Below are 18,222 nucleotides of genomic sequence, written 5' to 3'. Positions count from 1 at the left end.
CTTGATAGAAATGCATTGTGAGAGACATGGATGGTCAGTCTTTTTTCCCCAGAGTGGAAATGTCAAATACTAAGGAGTATAGGTTTAAGGAAAAAGGGGAAAAGTTTAAAGGAGATATGCGAGGTGGTGTTTTTTTTAAACAAAGTCATAGAGTCATAGAGACGTACAGCATGGAAATAGACCCTTCGGTCCAACCTGTCCACGCCGACCAGATATCCCAACCCAATCTAGTCCCACCTGCCAGCACCCGGCCCATATCCCTCCAAATCCTTCCTATTCACTTACCCATCTAAATGCCTCTTAAATGTTGCAGTTGTACCAGCCTCCTCCACATCCTCTGGCAGCTCATTCCATGCACGTACCACCCTCTGCGTGTAAAAGTTGCCCCTTAGGTCTCTTTTATATCTTTCCCCTCTCATCTAAAACTATGCTCTCTAGTTCTGGACTCCCCTAACCCAGGGAAAAGATGTATTCTATCCATGCCCCTCATCAGTTGTCTATGTATTCTATCCATGCCCCTCATCAGTTGCCTATGTATTCTATCCATGCCCCTCATCAGTTTGTAAACCTCTATTAGGTCACCCTTCGGCCTCCGACGCTCCAGGGAAAATAGCCCCAGCTGTTCAGCCTCTCTGTACAACTCATATCCTGCAAACCTGGCAACATTCTTGTAAATCTTTTCTGAAACCTTTCAAGTTTCACAACATCTTTTCGATAGGAAGGAGACCAAATTGCACGCAATATTCCAACAGTGGCCTAACCAATGTCCTGTACAGCTGCATCATGACCTCCCAATGCCTGTACTCAATACTCTGACCAATAAAGGAAAGCATACCAAATGTCTTCTTCACTATCCTATCTATCTGCGATTCCACTTTCAAGGAGCTATGAACCTGCACTTCAAGGTCTCTTTGTTCAGCAACACTCCCTAGGACCTTACCATTAAGTGTATAAGTCCTGCTAAGATTTGCTTTCCCAAAATGCAGCACCTTGTATTTATCTGAATTAAATTCTATCTGCCACTTCTCAGCCCATTGGCCCATCTGGTCCAGATCTTGTTCGAACGCACTGCTATGGGATGCAGTTGAAGCAGACATGAGCCACATTTAAGGGGTGTTTTACCAGACAGATGAATAGGCAGGGTACAGAAGGATATACACCATGTGAAGGCAGATGGAGTTATTTTTTGGAATGACATCATGGTCCGTATAGACGTGGTGGGCCATAGGGCCTGCTTCTGTGCTGTCCTGTTCTATGTTTCTATGTTCTATATAAATGTGAATTAGAATTTGAAAGGGAATGAAGACCTAATCAAACAAGTGCCTAGTTTACCATGGACTTCACCTTGTTTTAAAAGAAGTTGCTTCTGAGGTGGCAGTTGCATTGGTTTTTAACTTTTCACAATTCTAGAAAGAGCCCATCAGGTTGGTAACTAGCAAATGTGACTCCTGTGCTCAGAAAAGGAAAGAGGGAGACCAAAAGCATGAAAAGATACAGGTCACTTAGCTTAACATCAGTTATGGGAAAAATACTGGGATCTGGTATTAAGAAGGTTATCGTCATAAGTAGGACACGTGGAGCCTGCAAAGTGATAGAGACAGGATAACTGAATGTGTAAATATTTGGCAGATGGAGTATAATGTCATTTAAATGTGGACTTGTGCACAATGGCAGGAAGAATAGAAAAAGCTGCATATTATTTAAATGAAGAGAACTTTAAGAACTTCAAGGTATGGAGAGATAGAGGTGTCCTGGTACAAAAATCACAAAGATGATATGGAGGTACAGCAAGTGATTAAGAACACAAATGGAATGTCATTTATTGGAAGGGAAATGGAATTTGGAATAGGAATGTTTTGTGACTGTTGTACAGAGCATTAGTGACACGACATCTAGAGTATTAGTCTCCTTATTTAAACAAATAGATCTAAGTTGGAGAAGATTCAGTTTGGAAAAGATTCACTTGACTGTTACCTGGGATAAGAGGTTATTGACTGAGAGATGTTTGGACAGGCTGGGTCTATATCCATTGGAGTTTAGAAGAAAGAAAGAAAATTTTAATGAAACATGTAAAATCTTGAGGGGACTTAGGGTGAATGCACAAACGATGTTCTCCCTTCTTGGAGACTAGAACTAAGGTACCATTTGAAAAAAGGGGCCTCCTATTTAAGATTAAATGAGGTGCATTTTATCTGAGGGTTCAAAGTTTTTGGAACACTCATTCCTAGAGAATGATGGAGGCAACATCATTGCATAGTTTTAATACAGAGGTAGATTCTTGCCAAACAGGAATTTGAAGGCTATTGAGATATGCAGAGTTAAAAATCACACAACACAAGATTATAGTCCAACAGGTTTAATTGGAAGCACTGGCTTTTGGAGCGTTGCTTCTTCATCAGGTGGTGCTTCCAATTAAACCTGTTGGACTATAACCTGGTGTTGTGATTTTTAACTTTGCACACCCCAGTCCAACATCGGCATCTCCAAATCATGAGATATGCAGGAATATTTTATTGAAGCCGCAGTCAGATTAGCTATGAACTTATTGAATGGTAGAACAGGCTTTGGTGACCTCATGGTCTATTCCTTCTCCTGCTCCTCATTCACATTGGGGTAATCTGACTCTTTGTGTATTTTGGTGTACATTAAATTGTGTAATGGTCCAAGGAGCAATGAAACAATGCCATGATTTTCTGCTCATTGCTGAAGGCTTCTTTGGCAATATTGACTTCCTGGCGGAAAGGTTCTTTGGCCTGCCTCAGCAAAACACTTGATTCTCTGCCTTTCTTTGTTTCTTTAAAGGTATTTTCAGTAAATTATTATAGCCTGAAATCACCAATGCTGGTTTCTTTGCCATTCTCAGGGTTGAGTTTTTTTTGTGGATTTGCTTCGAGTCCCTCTGGCAATGTTATGATGAGGCTGTCTCCAAAAATACATATTAAGCCACTGTTTAAAAATTGAGCAAGTATTCATCTCCCTGACATTTTGAGGGAATTCTTAATTGAAAATTGTAGGCTATTATTGTTATAATTTGTTCAGTTAAGGTAATTGATAAAATTTTAATATTTTGAAAATAATTCTAATTTTGGTTAGAAAGTCGTCTGCATTTAACAGTGAAATATGAAATCCTACATGATGGTTGCAATTATATGCAATAGTTCTCAAGTGTAATTTTGATAGCTTCTATATCAAGTCTCCAATAGCAGAAAAACTCTACAACCACAGTAATATTCTTTATCATTTAGGATCAGACATTTTGTGTGCTGACTATCAAGCATGGAAAAGAATTATGTTAACATGCATCCTATGATGAGTATTAGCAAGTGCTATAGTTTTGTTGGTACTGCACATTTTGATTCTCGAGCTGATTCAACATGGAGTTAAATTTTGGAAGGTATAGTGGAGGCTAGGTTTGAAGGCCTCAACTCAAGTTTGAGACAGCCCGATTTTCAAATTTTTTTTTCATAGACCAACAGAACATTCTGCAAAAGCATAGTTTCAAAGAACTGGAAACAATTTCTGTTTAAGCATACTTATTGATATTTGGTCACTAACTTCCAATCAATCATAATTTATTTTAAAAATTTATCTTTGGTCTCCATACTCTGAATTAATCTAGTGAATTCGCACTTAGTATTTGTCTGTATGTTGTTTCCTAATGCATAATGAAGGTTGAAACTTAATCTATCTTTATTATCAAATGGCAATTTTTTTCTTCATAACATACTTTAAAATTAACAGAAATTTGAAATGAAAACTCAAAAGACATGTAACATGCTGATCATATTCCACTATCATAGATTTCACAAAACTTTCTCTCAAAATTAAAAGTCTGGAAAGTAACACGTGTAATTGCTATGTAGAATATAAAGCATGAATTTCGGAAAGCATTTGATTTGTATCATGAATCTTATCATGCAATACTTCTGGCACTCTTAAATTGAAAAACATAGTTGCACAATTTTTTTGCAGTTCCTTTGTACGTCACAAGTAAGTTGCAGTTATTTTAAAACGCATTTAACTAATTTTTCCTTTTAAAAAATACATGGTTTCTGTAATCTCTGATGTGAGGAGAGAATTAAAGTGATTGGTTCACAATAATGTGAAAATGTATGACATCTGCCAAGTCTTTGCAGATTCTTTTTAATATACAGTTATGAACTATGTTTATATGATTTAATGGAATTTAGCTAGTGAGAAAGAATTATTTTAGAATTAATGTTAACAATTTGCAAATCATATGATGAATGATAAATCCCTAAATATTGTTTTGATTATTGTTGATCTGTCAGTAACATATAGGCTAACAAATTGCTTTATTACTTTTTGTATTTTTTCCTATTTTGGGACAATTAAGTTCAATGCCAGGGAGGCGACAAAACACAATAATTGTGAAGGTTCCTGGCCATGAAGATAGCCATACAGAAGATGCTGAAAGTGGATCTGAAGCAAGTGACACCGTTTCAAATAGTGGTCAATCAGGTGGTCAGAACTTGGCCCCAAATGTTACACTCATTACATTGAATTCTGAAGGTAGGCATTAGACTATCTAAACTTTGAAAAAAAAATCATTGTTGAAACTAACACTGTTCATAGAAGTGATTAGTGGATTCCCTTTTAAGTTAACTTGTAGAAGTTCTTTGTTTCCCTTTTCATAAATAGTTAATGCTTTACTTGAAAGCTTCTTGGTACTTGCGAGAAATCCAAGGGAACTGGCTAATCTCTAGAGACATTGCACATAGCAAATCGCAATTATGGTCACTCTCTAAAATAAAAAAAACAGGAAATGCAGGAAATACTTCATAGTCAGGCAGCATCTTTAGAGAAAAAGCATCAGTGTTTCAGATGTATGATTTCCTTGGTCGCTTTTTAAAAATTCATCTGATGTCTTCAGGTTGCTGGTAATTTCTTTCTCTGTTTTGCACCTTGCCTTTCCACTCTCCTCCTATCTGGGAGTTAGCGTATGATATCATGAGAAAGGATTTTCTGACGGTTACAGGATGCTTTTACGTGGAGTTTGGAGGAAAATGTGGTCTTCATGTTCTTGGTTTCTACTGGAAAATTCTGGGAAACCTTAACTTATTTATACATAAATTACATATAAATCACTACCACTAATTCTAGTTGCTGGTGTCAGTCTAGGTGACAACTATCACGTGAAGAAGGACATCCATAAAAATTCTGTTTGGTAGATAGGTTCAGTCTTGATGTATTTTAATAGAGTCATTACATATTACTTGGCTGTTTAATACAGGCATGGAGATGGCATAGTGGTAGTGTTATGAGTAATCGAGAAACTCTGGCAATGTTAGTGGAACTCTGATTTGAATCCTGCCCCAGCATTCCTTTCGATTATACCTATAATTAAAGTGTCTCAGAAAGGGATGAAACAGGTATTGGCATTGATATATGCATTGGAAACCCCACCAGTGACCATAACAAACTGCAGATTCCTTCTTGCAAATATCTGGGGGCATCCTGCAAAAAATGGCAGAGCTAAATCACAGACTCATGAAGCAATAATCTGACACAGTCATACTCACAGAACTGTAGCTTACACACAATATTTCAGATAACACTATCACCATCATCTCTGAATATGTCCTGTTCTGTCAAGAGGACCAACCCAGCAGAGGTGGCACAAAATGATATACAGTTGGGAAGAAGTTGTCCTGGGAATGTGACACTGACTCTACATCCTATGAAGTATAATGGTATTAAGTCAAATATGGGCAACTTCCTGTTGATTACCATGGCCACTTAAACAATTAGTATTCCTCCATGTCTAACACCACCTAGATGAAGTACTGAGGATGGCAACAATGCAGAATGTACTCTGGCTGTTGGAATTTCAATATTGATCACCAAGACTAGCAGTTAGTACCACTGCTGACTGAGCTGCTAGACTGGGTCTGTGGCAGTTAATGAGGAAAGGAGGTAGAAATGTACTTGACCTCAACCTCACCAATCTTGTGCTGCAAATCCGTCTGTCCATGACAGTATTGGTAAAAGTGACCACTACACAGTCCTTATGGAGACAAAGTCCCATTTTCACATTAAGACCATCTGTTATGTTGTTTGCCACTATCACTGTTTGAAATATGACTGACTTCAAATGGAACGGACTTCAAACCAATCTAACAACTTGAGCCTGGGCATCCATGATTCACTGTGGGCTTTTGTCAGCAGAATGATACATAAATGCATTCTGCAACCTTGTGGTCTGGTATATCCATTGCTCTACCATTATCATCAAGTCAGGGATCAACTCTTGTTCAATGTTTAAGAGAGCCTGCCCAGAACAGAACTAGGCGTACCTAAAATAGGGTGCCAACTTTGTGGAAGTAGAAAATAAGATTGCTTGCATGACAAAGAGTAGAAGCAGCAAGTGATTGACATTTTTAACCAATTCCACAATCAGCAAATAAGATCTAAGTCCTGAACACCTCCAACTGTAGTGGAAAATCAACGCACTGGAGGAACCGGCCTGACAAATGATCCTCAATGGTGAGGAGCCCAGCATATCAGTGAAAGAGGAAGCTGAAGGATTTAAACCCTTCTTTGACCAAAAGTACTGAGTGCATGATTAGATTAGATTCCCTACAGTGTGGAAACAGGCCCTTCGGCCCAACAAGTCCACACCAACCTTCTGAAGAGCATCCCACCAAGACCCATTTCCCTCTGACTAATGCACCTAATGCTATGGGCAATTTAGCATGGCCAATTCACCTGACCTGCACATCTTTGGACTGTGGAAGGAGACCAGAGCACCCGGAGGAAACCCACGCATCCACAGGGAGAATGTACAAACTCCACACAGACAGTTGCCTGAGGCTGGAATCGAATCTGGGACCCTGGTGCTGTGAGGCAGCAGTGCTGACCACTGAGCCACTGTGCCGTCCATTAATCCACATTTGCTTCCTCCAGAGGGCTCCAGCATCACTGCTAGCCTTTAGCCAATTTGATTCACTCCACATGACATCAAAAAATGGCTGGAGATGCATGATACTGCAAAAGTTATGGGTAATGGTTTTGAGGACTTGTGCTCCAGAACGTGCTGTGCCCCTGAGCCAAGTTGTTCCAGTACAGCGAGAGCACTAGTCTCGACACAACAATGTGTAAAATTGACCTGGGTATGTCCTGCACACACAAGCAAGATGAACACAAACTGGCCACTTAACACCCATGAATTGACATTCGATCAGTAGTAAAGTATCGGAAAGTGCTACCAACAAGGGCTATCGAGCAATAAGCTGCTCACTCATGTTCAATTTTGGGTTCTGGTAGGGCCACTTCATTCCTGACTTCATTACAAACTTGGTTCAAACATGAACAAAAGAACTGAATTCCACAGGGAAGATGAGAGTAACTGTCCTTGACCTCACAGCTGCATTTGACCAATTATGACTCAGAGTCCTATCAAACTTGAGTCTGAGAATCGGTGAGAAAACACTATCTTCCTGTTGTAGTCATACCTGGCACATAAGACAGTAATGATTATTGGAGATCAGTCATTTCATTTCCAGGATATCTCTGCAGGAGTTCATCAGAGTAATATCCTAGGCCCAGCCATCTTAAGCTGCTTCATCAGTGACCTTCTCTCCATTATAAGGTCAGAAGTGGGGATGTACATTGATGATTGTATGAAATACAGCACCTTTCACGATGATGCATACTGAAGCAGTCCTTATGCAAATGGAGCAAATATCCAGGTTTGGGCTGACAATTGGCCAATAATTTGCACACCACACAAGTGCCAGACAGTAACTATCTCTAGCAAGAGAATTAATCTATGACTCTTTGACATATAATACATTACCATCATGTGTCCCCCACTATCAAATATCCTATGAGTTACCATTGAGTAGAAACTGAACTGGACTAACCTTAGAAATACTGTGTCTACGAAAGAAGTCAGAAGCTAGGATTGGCAAATCCATGGCAAATGTATAATTTGGATAAATGTGACATTATTCATTTTGGAAGCAAAAACAACAAGGCAAATTACTACCTGAATGGCTGTAAATTGGGAAAAGGGAGTGTGCAGAAGGACCTGGGTATCCTTGAGCTCTAGTCGCTGAAGGTAAATTTGCAAGTGGTAAAGAAGTCAAATGGTATGTTAGCCTTCATTACAAAGGTTTTGAGTAAGTGAGCAGGGATGTGTTGTTGTATTTATACAGACTGTGTTGGTGAGGTCACACCTAGAGTATTGGTCTCCTTTGCTGAGGAAGCATGCACTTGCTCTTGAGTGAGTGCAGCGAAGGTTTACATCTGCAGTGGTTCCAGGAGACAGCTTATTGCCACTTTGTCGAGGTTGATTCCAGGGGTGGTGGGATTGACATATGAGGAGAAATTTGACGAGGTTAGAATTGTTTTTGATGGAGTTCAGATGAATGAGGGGTGATCTCATAGTGACATAAAATTCTAACAGGGCTAGACAGGTTAGACGCAGGGAGGTTGTTCCTGATGGTGGGTGTGTCCAGAACCAGGATCACAGTTTGAGGATTCAGGGTAGACCATTAAGGATGGGGATGAGGAAACATTTTTTCACCCAAAGAGTGGTTAGCACTGCTGCCTCACGGAGCCAGAGACCTGGGTTCAGTTCCCGCCTCAGGTGACTGCGTGGGTTTCCTCCGGGTACTCCGGTTTCCTTCCACAGTCCAAAAATGTGCAGGTTAGGTGAATTGGCCGTGCTAAATTGCCTGTAGTGTTAGGTGCAGGGGCAAATGTAGGGGAATGGATTTGGGTAGGTGCGGTTCGGCGGGTCGGTGTGGACTTGTTGGGCCGAAAGGCCTGTTTCCACACTGTTAGTAATCTAGAGTGGAATTCATCACTACAGGGACTAGTTGATGTCAAAACATAGAATGTATTCAAGAGGTGGCTTTGTATCGCATTGAAGTGAATGGGATCAAAGGTTATGTGGAGAAAGCAGGATTAGGCTATTGAGTTGGACGGTCAACCGTGATCTTAATGAATAGGCCTGAAGGGCCAAATGGCCTCCTCATCCTATCAACAGACACCGTATACAATACACAAGTCAGGAGTTTGATGGAAACCCCTGTATCCACGCTTCCTTCCTTGAGTGAGTGCAGTTTTAACAAACCTCAAACCTGACAACATTTGTGACCAACAGCTGCATGATTGCATCACATTCACAAGCATTCACTCCATCTGCCACTGATACTCAGTAAAGCTGTGTGTACTAACTATATGATGCACTGTAAAAAAATTCACTAAAACTCCTTGGACAGCACTTTTCTAAACATATGGCCTCTACCATTTGAAAGAACAATAGCAGCAGATGCTTGGGAACACCAAGTTTTCCTTCATGTCACTAATCATCCTAACTTAGAAATATATTGCTATACCTTCAGCGTTGCTGGGTCAAAATCCTGGAAATCCTTAATGGCATTGAGTATCTACTTATATCAAATGGATTGCAGTGGTTCCAGAAGACAGTTTATTGCCACTTTGTTAAGTGTAGCTAGAAATGGTAATAAGTACCTAGCCAACGATGTCCAATTTGCACAAATGAATAAATGATGGATAACATTGCACCTGAGATATATGACTGCCAAACCACTTCGAAAGCTATCTCTTGGGTTCCAATACATGGTTCATCTGCAGTCACACCACGTAGCTGATCACACACCAAATTTGAATTACTCATCTGATGGATGTGATGGCCTACTAGAATAAAGTGTCCAAGTAATTTTGCCCTTCTCTGTGGCGCAATGTCTGCAGCATTGCAGCTTCCAGCTCCTTAATTCTGATCTGGAGTTTCTTAAGCTACAAAACAGTTATCTTTACTCTGTAATATGTTAGCGTCCAACAGCTTGTACGTGCTGCAGCAGTAACACATCATTTGCCTTGCCATCACTACCATTAAAAAGAAATTCATTATTCTAGAATCCTTACTCTTCTCACCTTTTTGTAATTTTTGTTTCCAAAATCTTACATTTAAGCTACTTTTAAGAAAAAAAATGGAGAAAAAAATACCAGAGTTGTTACCACAAACTGAAGACCTTACTTTTACGTTGAAGGCTATAAATGTACCCCAGTACTACTGACCAATTCACTGCTGTCCCTACACTCTCATCACATTGAGGTTTGTGATATCACACCATCACCGGTCTCCCTGAAGATATCTTTTATCTCCCTCTGGTTCACTAAATGCCTTGGAGACTTATATTCCCTCCAGTAACTTAAAGCTCCTCTGCACCAGATTCCCACTTTGAACGAAATTTTGACATGTACTCATTCAGCTGAAATCTCTACTCCCTCTGACCATGCTCCTTGCTTCGTTCACCCTTTCAAAAGGGCAAATATGTTTCCCCCAATACAACAAAAGAATTTTCTTTTCAGAAGCAGAATACATGAATTTGGCAGCCCTTCCATTCAGGCTTGATCCCAGCTAATTCCAGATACCAAAGCATACTCCATCTAGTCATTACTCAGCACCAGCGGGGTCTACAGCAGAATAAGCAGTTATGGCCAGTCGTGTGGTCTCTATGAAACCTTGTATTTTAAAAAAACTTCTCCAATGCCCACAGTGACTTTTCAGTAACTTATTTCAAAGAGAGCATTCCAGGTATTTCTACAAGATTTGAAGTAAATCAGTTTTCCAACGTCTTCAAATTTTAAGGCCTCCAAGCAAGATTAAATATGAAGCAACTTCATAACATTGTTAATATGAGTGAATCCTATACAGGGTCATAGAGACATACAGCATGGAAACGGATCCTTCGGTCCATCTCATCCATGCTGACCAGATATCCTAAATTAATCTAATCCCATTTACCAGCACTTGGGCCATATCCCTCTAAACCCCTCCTACTCATATAACCATCCGGATGTCTTTTAAATGTTGTAATTGTACATGCCTCTGGCATCACCCTGTGTGTGAAAGGGTTGCCCCTTGGGTCCCTTTTATATCTTAATCCTCTCACCTTAAACCTATACCCTCTAGTTTGGACTCCCTCATCCAGGGGCAAAGATCTTGTCTATTTATCCTATTCATACCCCTCATGATGTTAGAAACCTCTATAAGGTCACCCCTAAGCCTCTGACGCTCCAAGGAAGACAGCCCCAGGCTATGCAGCTCTCCTTATAGCTCAAATCCTTCAACCATGGCAACAACCTTGCAAATCTTTTCTCAACCCTTTCAAATTTCACGGCATCCTTCCTATAGGAGAGAGACCAGAATATATATCTTATTACAATATTTGTTTCCATGGGATGTGTAGTATGGCTTGTCTTCTGTCACAGTACATATTGAGGCAAATTCAATTCATCATAGGCACAATTCCTTATTTTATTGATAATTTTACTTTTTTCTGTTGTCAAGGACTCGCAGTGCTCCTGACCACCATCTCTTTTCCTCTAATATAATTGTAAAAATATTTGTTGATATTTTGAGATCTTTTGTGAATTCATTTTCAGACTCCATCTTAAGCTCTTATTATCTGATTTTACCATTTTTCCATTGTTCTGTTTACCAGGATCTGTACCACATTATGCATTTTATATACATTTTGTATGCTTTGTATTTTAGCTTTACATTGTCAGTTAAGTCATCTAAGGCTGTTATCTTTGAAAGTGATGCTCTCTGCCCTCAGCTATAACCTTGGTCTGTATTATATTTCTACATTTTAAGTATCTTCCAGTATATTTAATTTCACAAATTAGACTTGCACAATTCACCATGGACAGTCTCTGTTTCATAGCATTAAAATTAGTCTTGCCTAATTCAACAAACTTTGGCAAAATTTAAAGCAGGCCATTGGAATAGAAACCATAACAGGGTGCAAGTGTGTGTTTTTGGAGGGGAAGGGCGGTTGGGGACAGTGTGTGTACAATTTCACTGGAGGCCTGATCTTGTGAAGTCTGAGATGAATCGAGTGGATGACTGGGAACAATGAGGCAGTGATGCATCTGAACAAGCAATGAGTGGGTTATTCAGATTATTAAGTTGAATTAACTACAGGCAGCACGGTTTCTCAGCGGTTAGTATTGCTGGTCACAGCATCAGGGACCTGGGATTGATTTCAGCCATGGGTGACCACCTGTGGAATTTGCACATTCTCCCTATATCTCTGTGGGTTTCCTCCAGGTGCTCCGGTTTCCTCCTGCAGACCAAAGTTGTGCAGGTTAGGTGACTTGTCCATACTAAATTGCCCATGTGTTCATTAGTCAGGGAAAATGTAGAGTAATAAGGTAAGGGAATGGGTCTGCATAGGATACTCTTCAGAGGGTCAGTGTAGATTTGTTGGGCCGAATGGCCTGTTTCCACACTGTAGGGATTCTAGGAAATCTATGATTCAAACTATTTCTGAATGGAATTAAATGCTGTTCATTGAATTTAAGGAGCAATGGATGTTGATTGCATTTCGTAGACACCTGGCAATTTAAAAAGTGACAGTTTCCAGACAAACTTTAGTCTCTAAGGAAACTTCAGCTATTTTAGGCCTCTTATGGACAGAGTTGCAATTGTTTTGTCAAGAGGAGAAAGGACGTTAGCATAGATGTTAATGAGAGCCTGTGAGACATCAAGGGGCAACATTTGGATATTGCATCCAAGGACAGCAGCCAGTGGAAGGGGTATCAGTCAGTGATGGAACTCAACCACCAAATCTTTCTCAACCCACAGCTGTGAAGGAGAGGTGTGGATGAAGAATGCATAATGGGTAGCAGGAGAGCAAAAGGAACAAAATATTGCTAAGCAGGCCACATCGGGATACCATGGGGAGTGACAGAACTAGAAAATAGACTGAACTAGCCATGCAAATGCTGTGGTCACGAGCAGACCAGAGGCTGCGAATCCTGCAGTGAGTAACTCACCCTTGATTCCCCAAAGTCTGTTCAATGTCTACAAGGTGAAATTTAGGAGTGTGATGGAATAATTTGCACTTGGCTGGATGAATTGCACCTTCAACAACAATCAATAAGCTTGACACCATCCAGGACAAAACAACCAGTTTGATTGTCACCATGTTCACAAACATTCATTTCCTCCACTACTGTCACTAAGAACCAGTGTGTCTCACCTATAATTTGCACTGCTTAAAATTACCAAGATTTCTTAGCACATTCCAAACTCCTGATCTGTACTGCCTGAAAAACAAGTGCAGCAAATGCATGATAATATTGTCTGCAATACTCCTCCAAGCCATTCACCACCCTGACTTGGAAATGTATTGAGGTTCCTTCAGTGTCATTTGGTCAGAAATCTGGAATTCCCTCCCTAGCAGCATTGTGGACCTATCAACAAAAATGTACCACAGCAGTTCAAGGAGGCAGCTCATCATGTTACATTAATATTTGTGCAATAAATGTTGGCTTGCCAGTGATGCTCATATCTGATGACTGAATGACAAAAGAACTGGAGGCAGGCAGCAGGTGATGTGTTTTGTATTCGAGTATTTAGAAGTTGGATGTATTACTTATCATTGACTGTGCCGAGAAAACTGTTACATGGTAGTCTGCCAATGACTTGTGGCTACATGTTGTTCTGTAGTATTGCACAGTGAGATTGGGTGGGTCTTTATTGCCAGCAAAAATCACAACAGCACTGAACTTGAACATTTTTGGCTCTATCTAAGAATATGCTTGGGAGGAGTGGGGTTATCCCAATCAGTTGCAAAGTGATACATTAGGACAGTGCCTGACATTCTTTTGAAGAAGGCTGGAGAGTTTGTGTAATTCTGAAGTGACCCTGATGATATGACAGAGAAGTCTGTTTGCTTTGAACCATTATAAACTTTCCACGAATGCTATCATGTAGTAGATTGCATGTGACCATCAAAGCTCTATTTCTCCAGTCTGTAGCATTCGTTGACCGAATGGACTTTTACTCTATAAATGTCGAGTTTGTATGTGATCATTGGAAATGTATCCTGCAGGTTTGTTTGTTTTCTGGGGAGCATTCATAATGCATATATACACCAGAACTCCTTGCTGCCATTATTTAAACCCCTTGCACATTGCAGTGGATGGAACCTCAGTGGCAAGGGGTATCTTTAAGACTTGGCTGCTCTCTTTGCTGGTGGCTTTTCACACTAAAGCTGAGGAACAGTGTAATATTTACCATGGGTTGACTTGGATGCCGATCGAACAGTCAGCAGGGTATATCAAGATGAAATTTCATTTCCCAGGTGGTCTGGAGTAACTCTGCAATATAACCCAGCGAGGTTTTCCAGAATCTTTTTCCCCCTGCAACTTAGCGCAGCACAATCCCATGATGCTTTGCATCCAGAAAATGTGTAGGAGACTCATTCTTCTTGTGATGAGAACAGCAGCAACATCTGCCTGCGCCAAAAGAGCTCTCAGTCTTGAAGATGCATGCTAGGGAGGCTCTTGACAGCAAAATACAGAATCGCTTAAGGTATGCATAAGATCCTTGAATAGTCTGCTGTTTATAAACATTGGCATTTCTCTTCAATATCTCATTACTTACTAATGTCTATTAGTCATCATTTCTGAGCTCCATGTTTCCTATATTGAGATGGCCACAGTTCACCTTGACATCATAACAGATAGATAAGGGTGCAAGGGTTTTCAGAGCTGTTTGGTAGCTTTGAGACACTGAATAAAGGTCCTAAATAAACACACAATCATAATATGATGCAGTAAAGCAATCATTCATTAACATCAAGAGTTTATACTTTTTTGCACCTGATGCATTTAAGTGCTCTTTCTAAAGCATTTCTAAATTCTCCAATGAGGTGTATTGTCTCCATCTGTAGCTGTGGTGGAAACTGGCTGCTTGAAATAGTGCCTTGTGGTCAGAGACTTTGGCATTTGCCCTCTGGGCTTTTGTATGTTATAGGGCCTCAGCACACTGATGTCTTTCAACCGTTCAGAAGTTTAATTTTGTTCTGCTTCCGCTGGATATGGAATTGAATCACTGGCAGAAGGACTGAGAGGCACCTGTTTATCTTTTGACTCTCTTGAGATATGTCCCTATATGTGACAAGTTGCAGCATCTTGTGTACAATGATATCTTTGTGTTACCCGAGATGGAGATGCATCTGGAGAGGGCACCAAGTGACTAGTACCCACAGGCCCTGTGGCCTAGAGTTCATAGCCAAAACGAAGGCACAAAAATCAAGCAGCCAAGATTTTCTGTTGGATCTATTTTTCTATGGCACTTGCAAATCTCTTTATGTTGGAAGCTGTGTGCTCACACATCTGAGGCACTGAACGTATGGTCTGACTGCACTGTGCCATTATTCAGTCACCCATGGTTATGAATAGCCTCTGACAACTCAGTAAGATCTACATCTGTAACGTGTTGCAAGTCTTCCAATTCAGTTTGGCCAACATCAGAGGCTGGTATCTGTCTATATCTTTACATGACATCAATGGCAAATGTGGAAGAGCTCAGCTTGGAATTTCCCAAATTATCAAACTGAGAGCATTATAAATTTAATGGACTTCTTAACTTGGAGTACTTTTAATGCTTAGCCTTGGTAAAGTAAAATAAAAATTATCATTTTTTTTTAATTTTTAAAGAAAAAATCAAGAAACTGTCCTAATTCTTTCTTTCCATTACATTTGCAGCATGCAAACAGTTAAACACTCAATTGGCAAGCATATTTTAAAAAAAAGCCTATGCAGTCAAATGGAGAGGGCGAAGGAGGTTGTGTTATTCCTCTCCTATCTGATGGTAACAGTGAGAATTTTAAAATCGAGACCTTCAGTACCAGGAACCAAAATGGATTATCTATGAGTGATAGTTGAATAGGCTCTGTGCAAGATAGGATGTTAGAGAGCAAATTTTTTGATTAGCTTAAGAGGACCAGTGAAATTTCTGTCCTCATCTATCTGATTAAGAAAATAATGTACTGATATGAAATTTGAGATTGTAATGACAGTAAAGCTGTCAATATTTTCTGGTGAAAACAATATAGGTCCAGCAATGGTGAAATGTGTAATGGAAAGCAAAGAAATGACTGAACAAAGTTCATAGTTTGCTTTCACAAAGGAGAACAAAAATAAACTACCAGAAATCATGGGGAGAGGAAGGACCTGAAGTACAGCTGTATTAGTAGAGAAGTGGTGTTGGAGTAATTGATGGGATTGAAGGCCTGATAATCTACATCCCAAAGTACTTAAGGAAGTGCCCCTAGAAATAGCGAATAAAATGATGGTCTTCTTCCAAGATTCTTTAAAGTATGGAACAATTCCTACAGATCGGAGGATAGTTAATGTAATCCCAGTATTCAAAAAGTCAAGTAAAGGGAAAACTGAAGAATTATAGACCAATGAGTCTGATGTCATGATGGGGAAGCTGCTATAATACAATTGTAAAAGAACTAATCGCTGAGCAAGTAATAGCAGGATTAGATAGATCGGACTTATGAAAGGGACATCATGCATGACAAATCTAACGGAATTTCTGGAGGATATAACTAGTAGAATTGATCAAGGGTACCGGGGATGTGGTTTATTTGGACTTTGAAAAGGCTTTCACAGAGTCCCACATAAGAGAATATTGTGTAAAATTAATGCGTGAGAAAATTGTATTGAGATGGATAGAAAGTTGATTTGCAGACAGGAAACAGTAAGAGTAAATGGGTCTTTTTCTGAATGGCAGACAGTGACTAATGAGGTACCATGGGGACTAATTTACATGAGGGTACTAAATGCAATGTTTCTCGTTGGCCTTCTTTAGATATCCATCTAAACAATTGAGTTGTCTTACTCCTAAGACCAGTTTTTCACAACATTAGACCCATCATGACATACTGCCAAGGCATGCACAACACATTGACCACTTGTGGTCCCAAACTTTTCTGCTGCATTCTTTGAGAGCATTCCAACTGAAGAACACTCAGTATACAGAAATAATTGCAGGAGATCCCCTGTAATGCCACAAATTACTTCTGACTGACACACTTAGCCAATGATGAGGTAAAAAACAAGCATTCACAAATGAGTAACTAGGTAAACTTAAGTTTACAGGTGCTGCTCAAGGAGCTAATTTAAGTCTGTTTGCTGCTCTTTTGCTTTAGGTGACTTGGCAATTTCATTCTAATTGCCTGAGAGCTGAAGGGTCGCAGCCCATATAGGACCTTATGTATCTGTTCAAGAGTTGCCTCTGTCTTTGTGATTTCTTGTGATTGTTGTCATGGTTGGAGGAATTGAGGGGCCATTGTCCATGCCAGGATCATCACAAGTAGAATCTAGGGCTACAGATAGCTATTTGTCTACTTTTTCAGGGCATACTTATACCTCCTTGTACTTGTAGTTAAAAAGTTGTCATTGGTTGAAACTGTGAAGTCTTTCAAAATTACATACTTTTCCCTGCAATGGTATATTTATTGTAATTCTGTAGTGTGATGATAACTGCCAACAGTGAATAAATTAATTACTTTGAAACAAGTGGAAGGAATTATTTAACAACTAGAATTGTTTAATCAAAGGCGAGTAATTGGGAAATAAGATAGGATTAAATAAAAGGAAATGGGGTCTTGCTGATATCTCATAAAACTATGTCCCTTTTCATATCCGTCGTTAGTTATCTGAAGATTACAGGAAACACACTGTGCATATTGACATCTTACTTGTTTTTAACTTAGTTGGGGTTCCTTTCTGTGTTTTCAGATTACTTTCTGAATCTTGAACGTCGGTCTTTTCAGTGTAAAAAGTCTACACAAGTTTTCTTTACAAAATCTTTTTGTCATGGCAGTTAAGCTGATAACATTGAATGCTTATTTTCCGAGTTTCACAAAGTTAAATGGTAGGTCACAAAAAATTGCTTCACTTTAGGTCTGTTGATTAGTGCCACAGTCTAAATTTAGTGCCTCTGCTAAGTAAAGCAACTAGCAAACGCAACATCTGAACAGAATTTGAGTTTGAAGAGTTTTGACCAAACAGACATTCCAACCAGGCAACCACAGTGGCTGACTATGTATTTACAAAAATTAGGCACAAAATACATTGCGTCAATGACAAGTGGTAATGCATTGCAGTTCAGCTAGAATATTCAGCTAATGGTGCTCTGTCTTGAATTGCCAGGTGTTTTTTGTTTGGAATATTGTAACATCTGGATGTCTCAGGCTCCAACAATTATTTACACACTTGGATACTGAAGTGCTTAGCCAGATGTAGGAGTTGGATTGTGGCCTGAGTTTCATTTCCTGATCTCTGCTTCATTTGGATCCTACAAAGAAAAATATTAACCCACTACTTTCTTTGTCTTTTAGTCCATTGCATGTT

At 39.7% G+C, this 18,222-nt stretch overlaps 1 protein-coding gene across 3 annotated transcripts in view; it reads left to right on the top strand.

The window, feature by feature from the left end:
• banp (BTG3 associated nuclear protein) overlaps positions 1–18,222 on the top strand; it is a 218,101-nt gene that overhangs the window by 56,907 nt on the left and 142,972 nt on the right. For all 3 annotated transcript variants that reach the window (XM_060837653.1, XM_060837654.1, XM_060837652.1), the window contains exon 6: positions 4,358–4,533. In XM_060837653.1, coding sequence (XP_060693636.1) covers positions 4,358–4,533 — 176 coding nt within the window. The remainder of the gene's footprint in view (positions 1–4,357; positions 4,534–18,222) is intronic.

This window comes from Hemiscyllium ocellatum, chromosome 17 (assembly GCF_020745735.1).
Source record: "Hemiscyllium ocellatum isolate sHemOce1 chromosome 17, sHemOce1.pat.X.cur, whole genome shotgun sequence".
In the NCBI taxonomy this organism is placed as follows: Eukaryota; Metazoa; Chordata; class Chondrichthyes; order Orectolobiformes; family Hemiscylliidae; genus Hemiscyllium; species Hemiscyllium ocellatum.
Note: the sequence above shows the minus strand (reverse complement) of the source record. Positions and strands in the feature narration are given on the sequence as shown.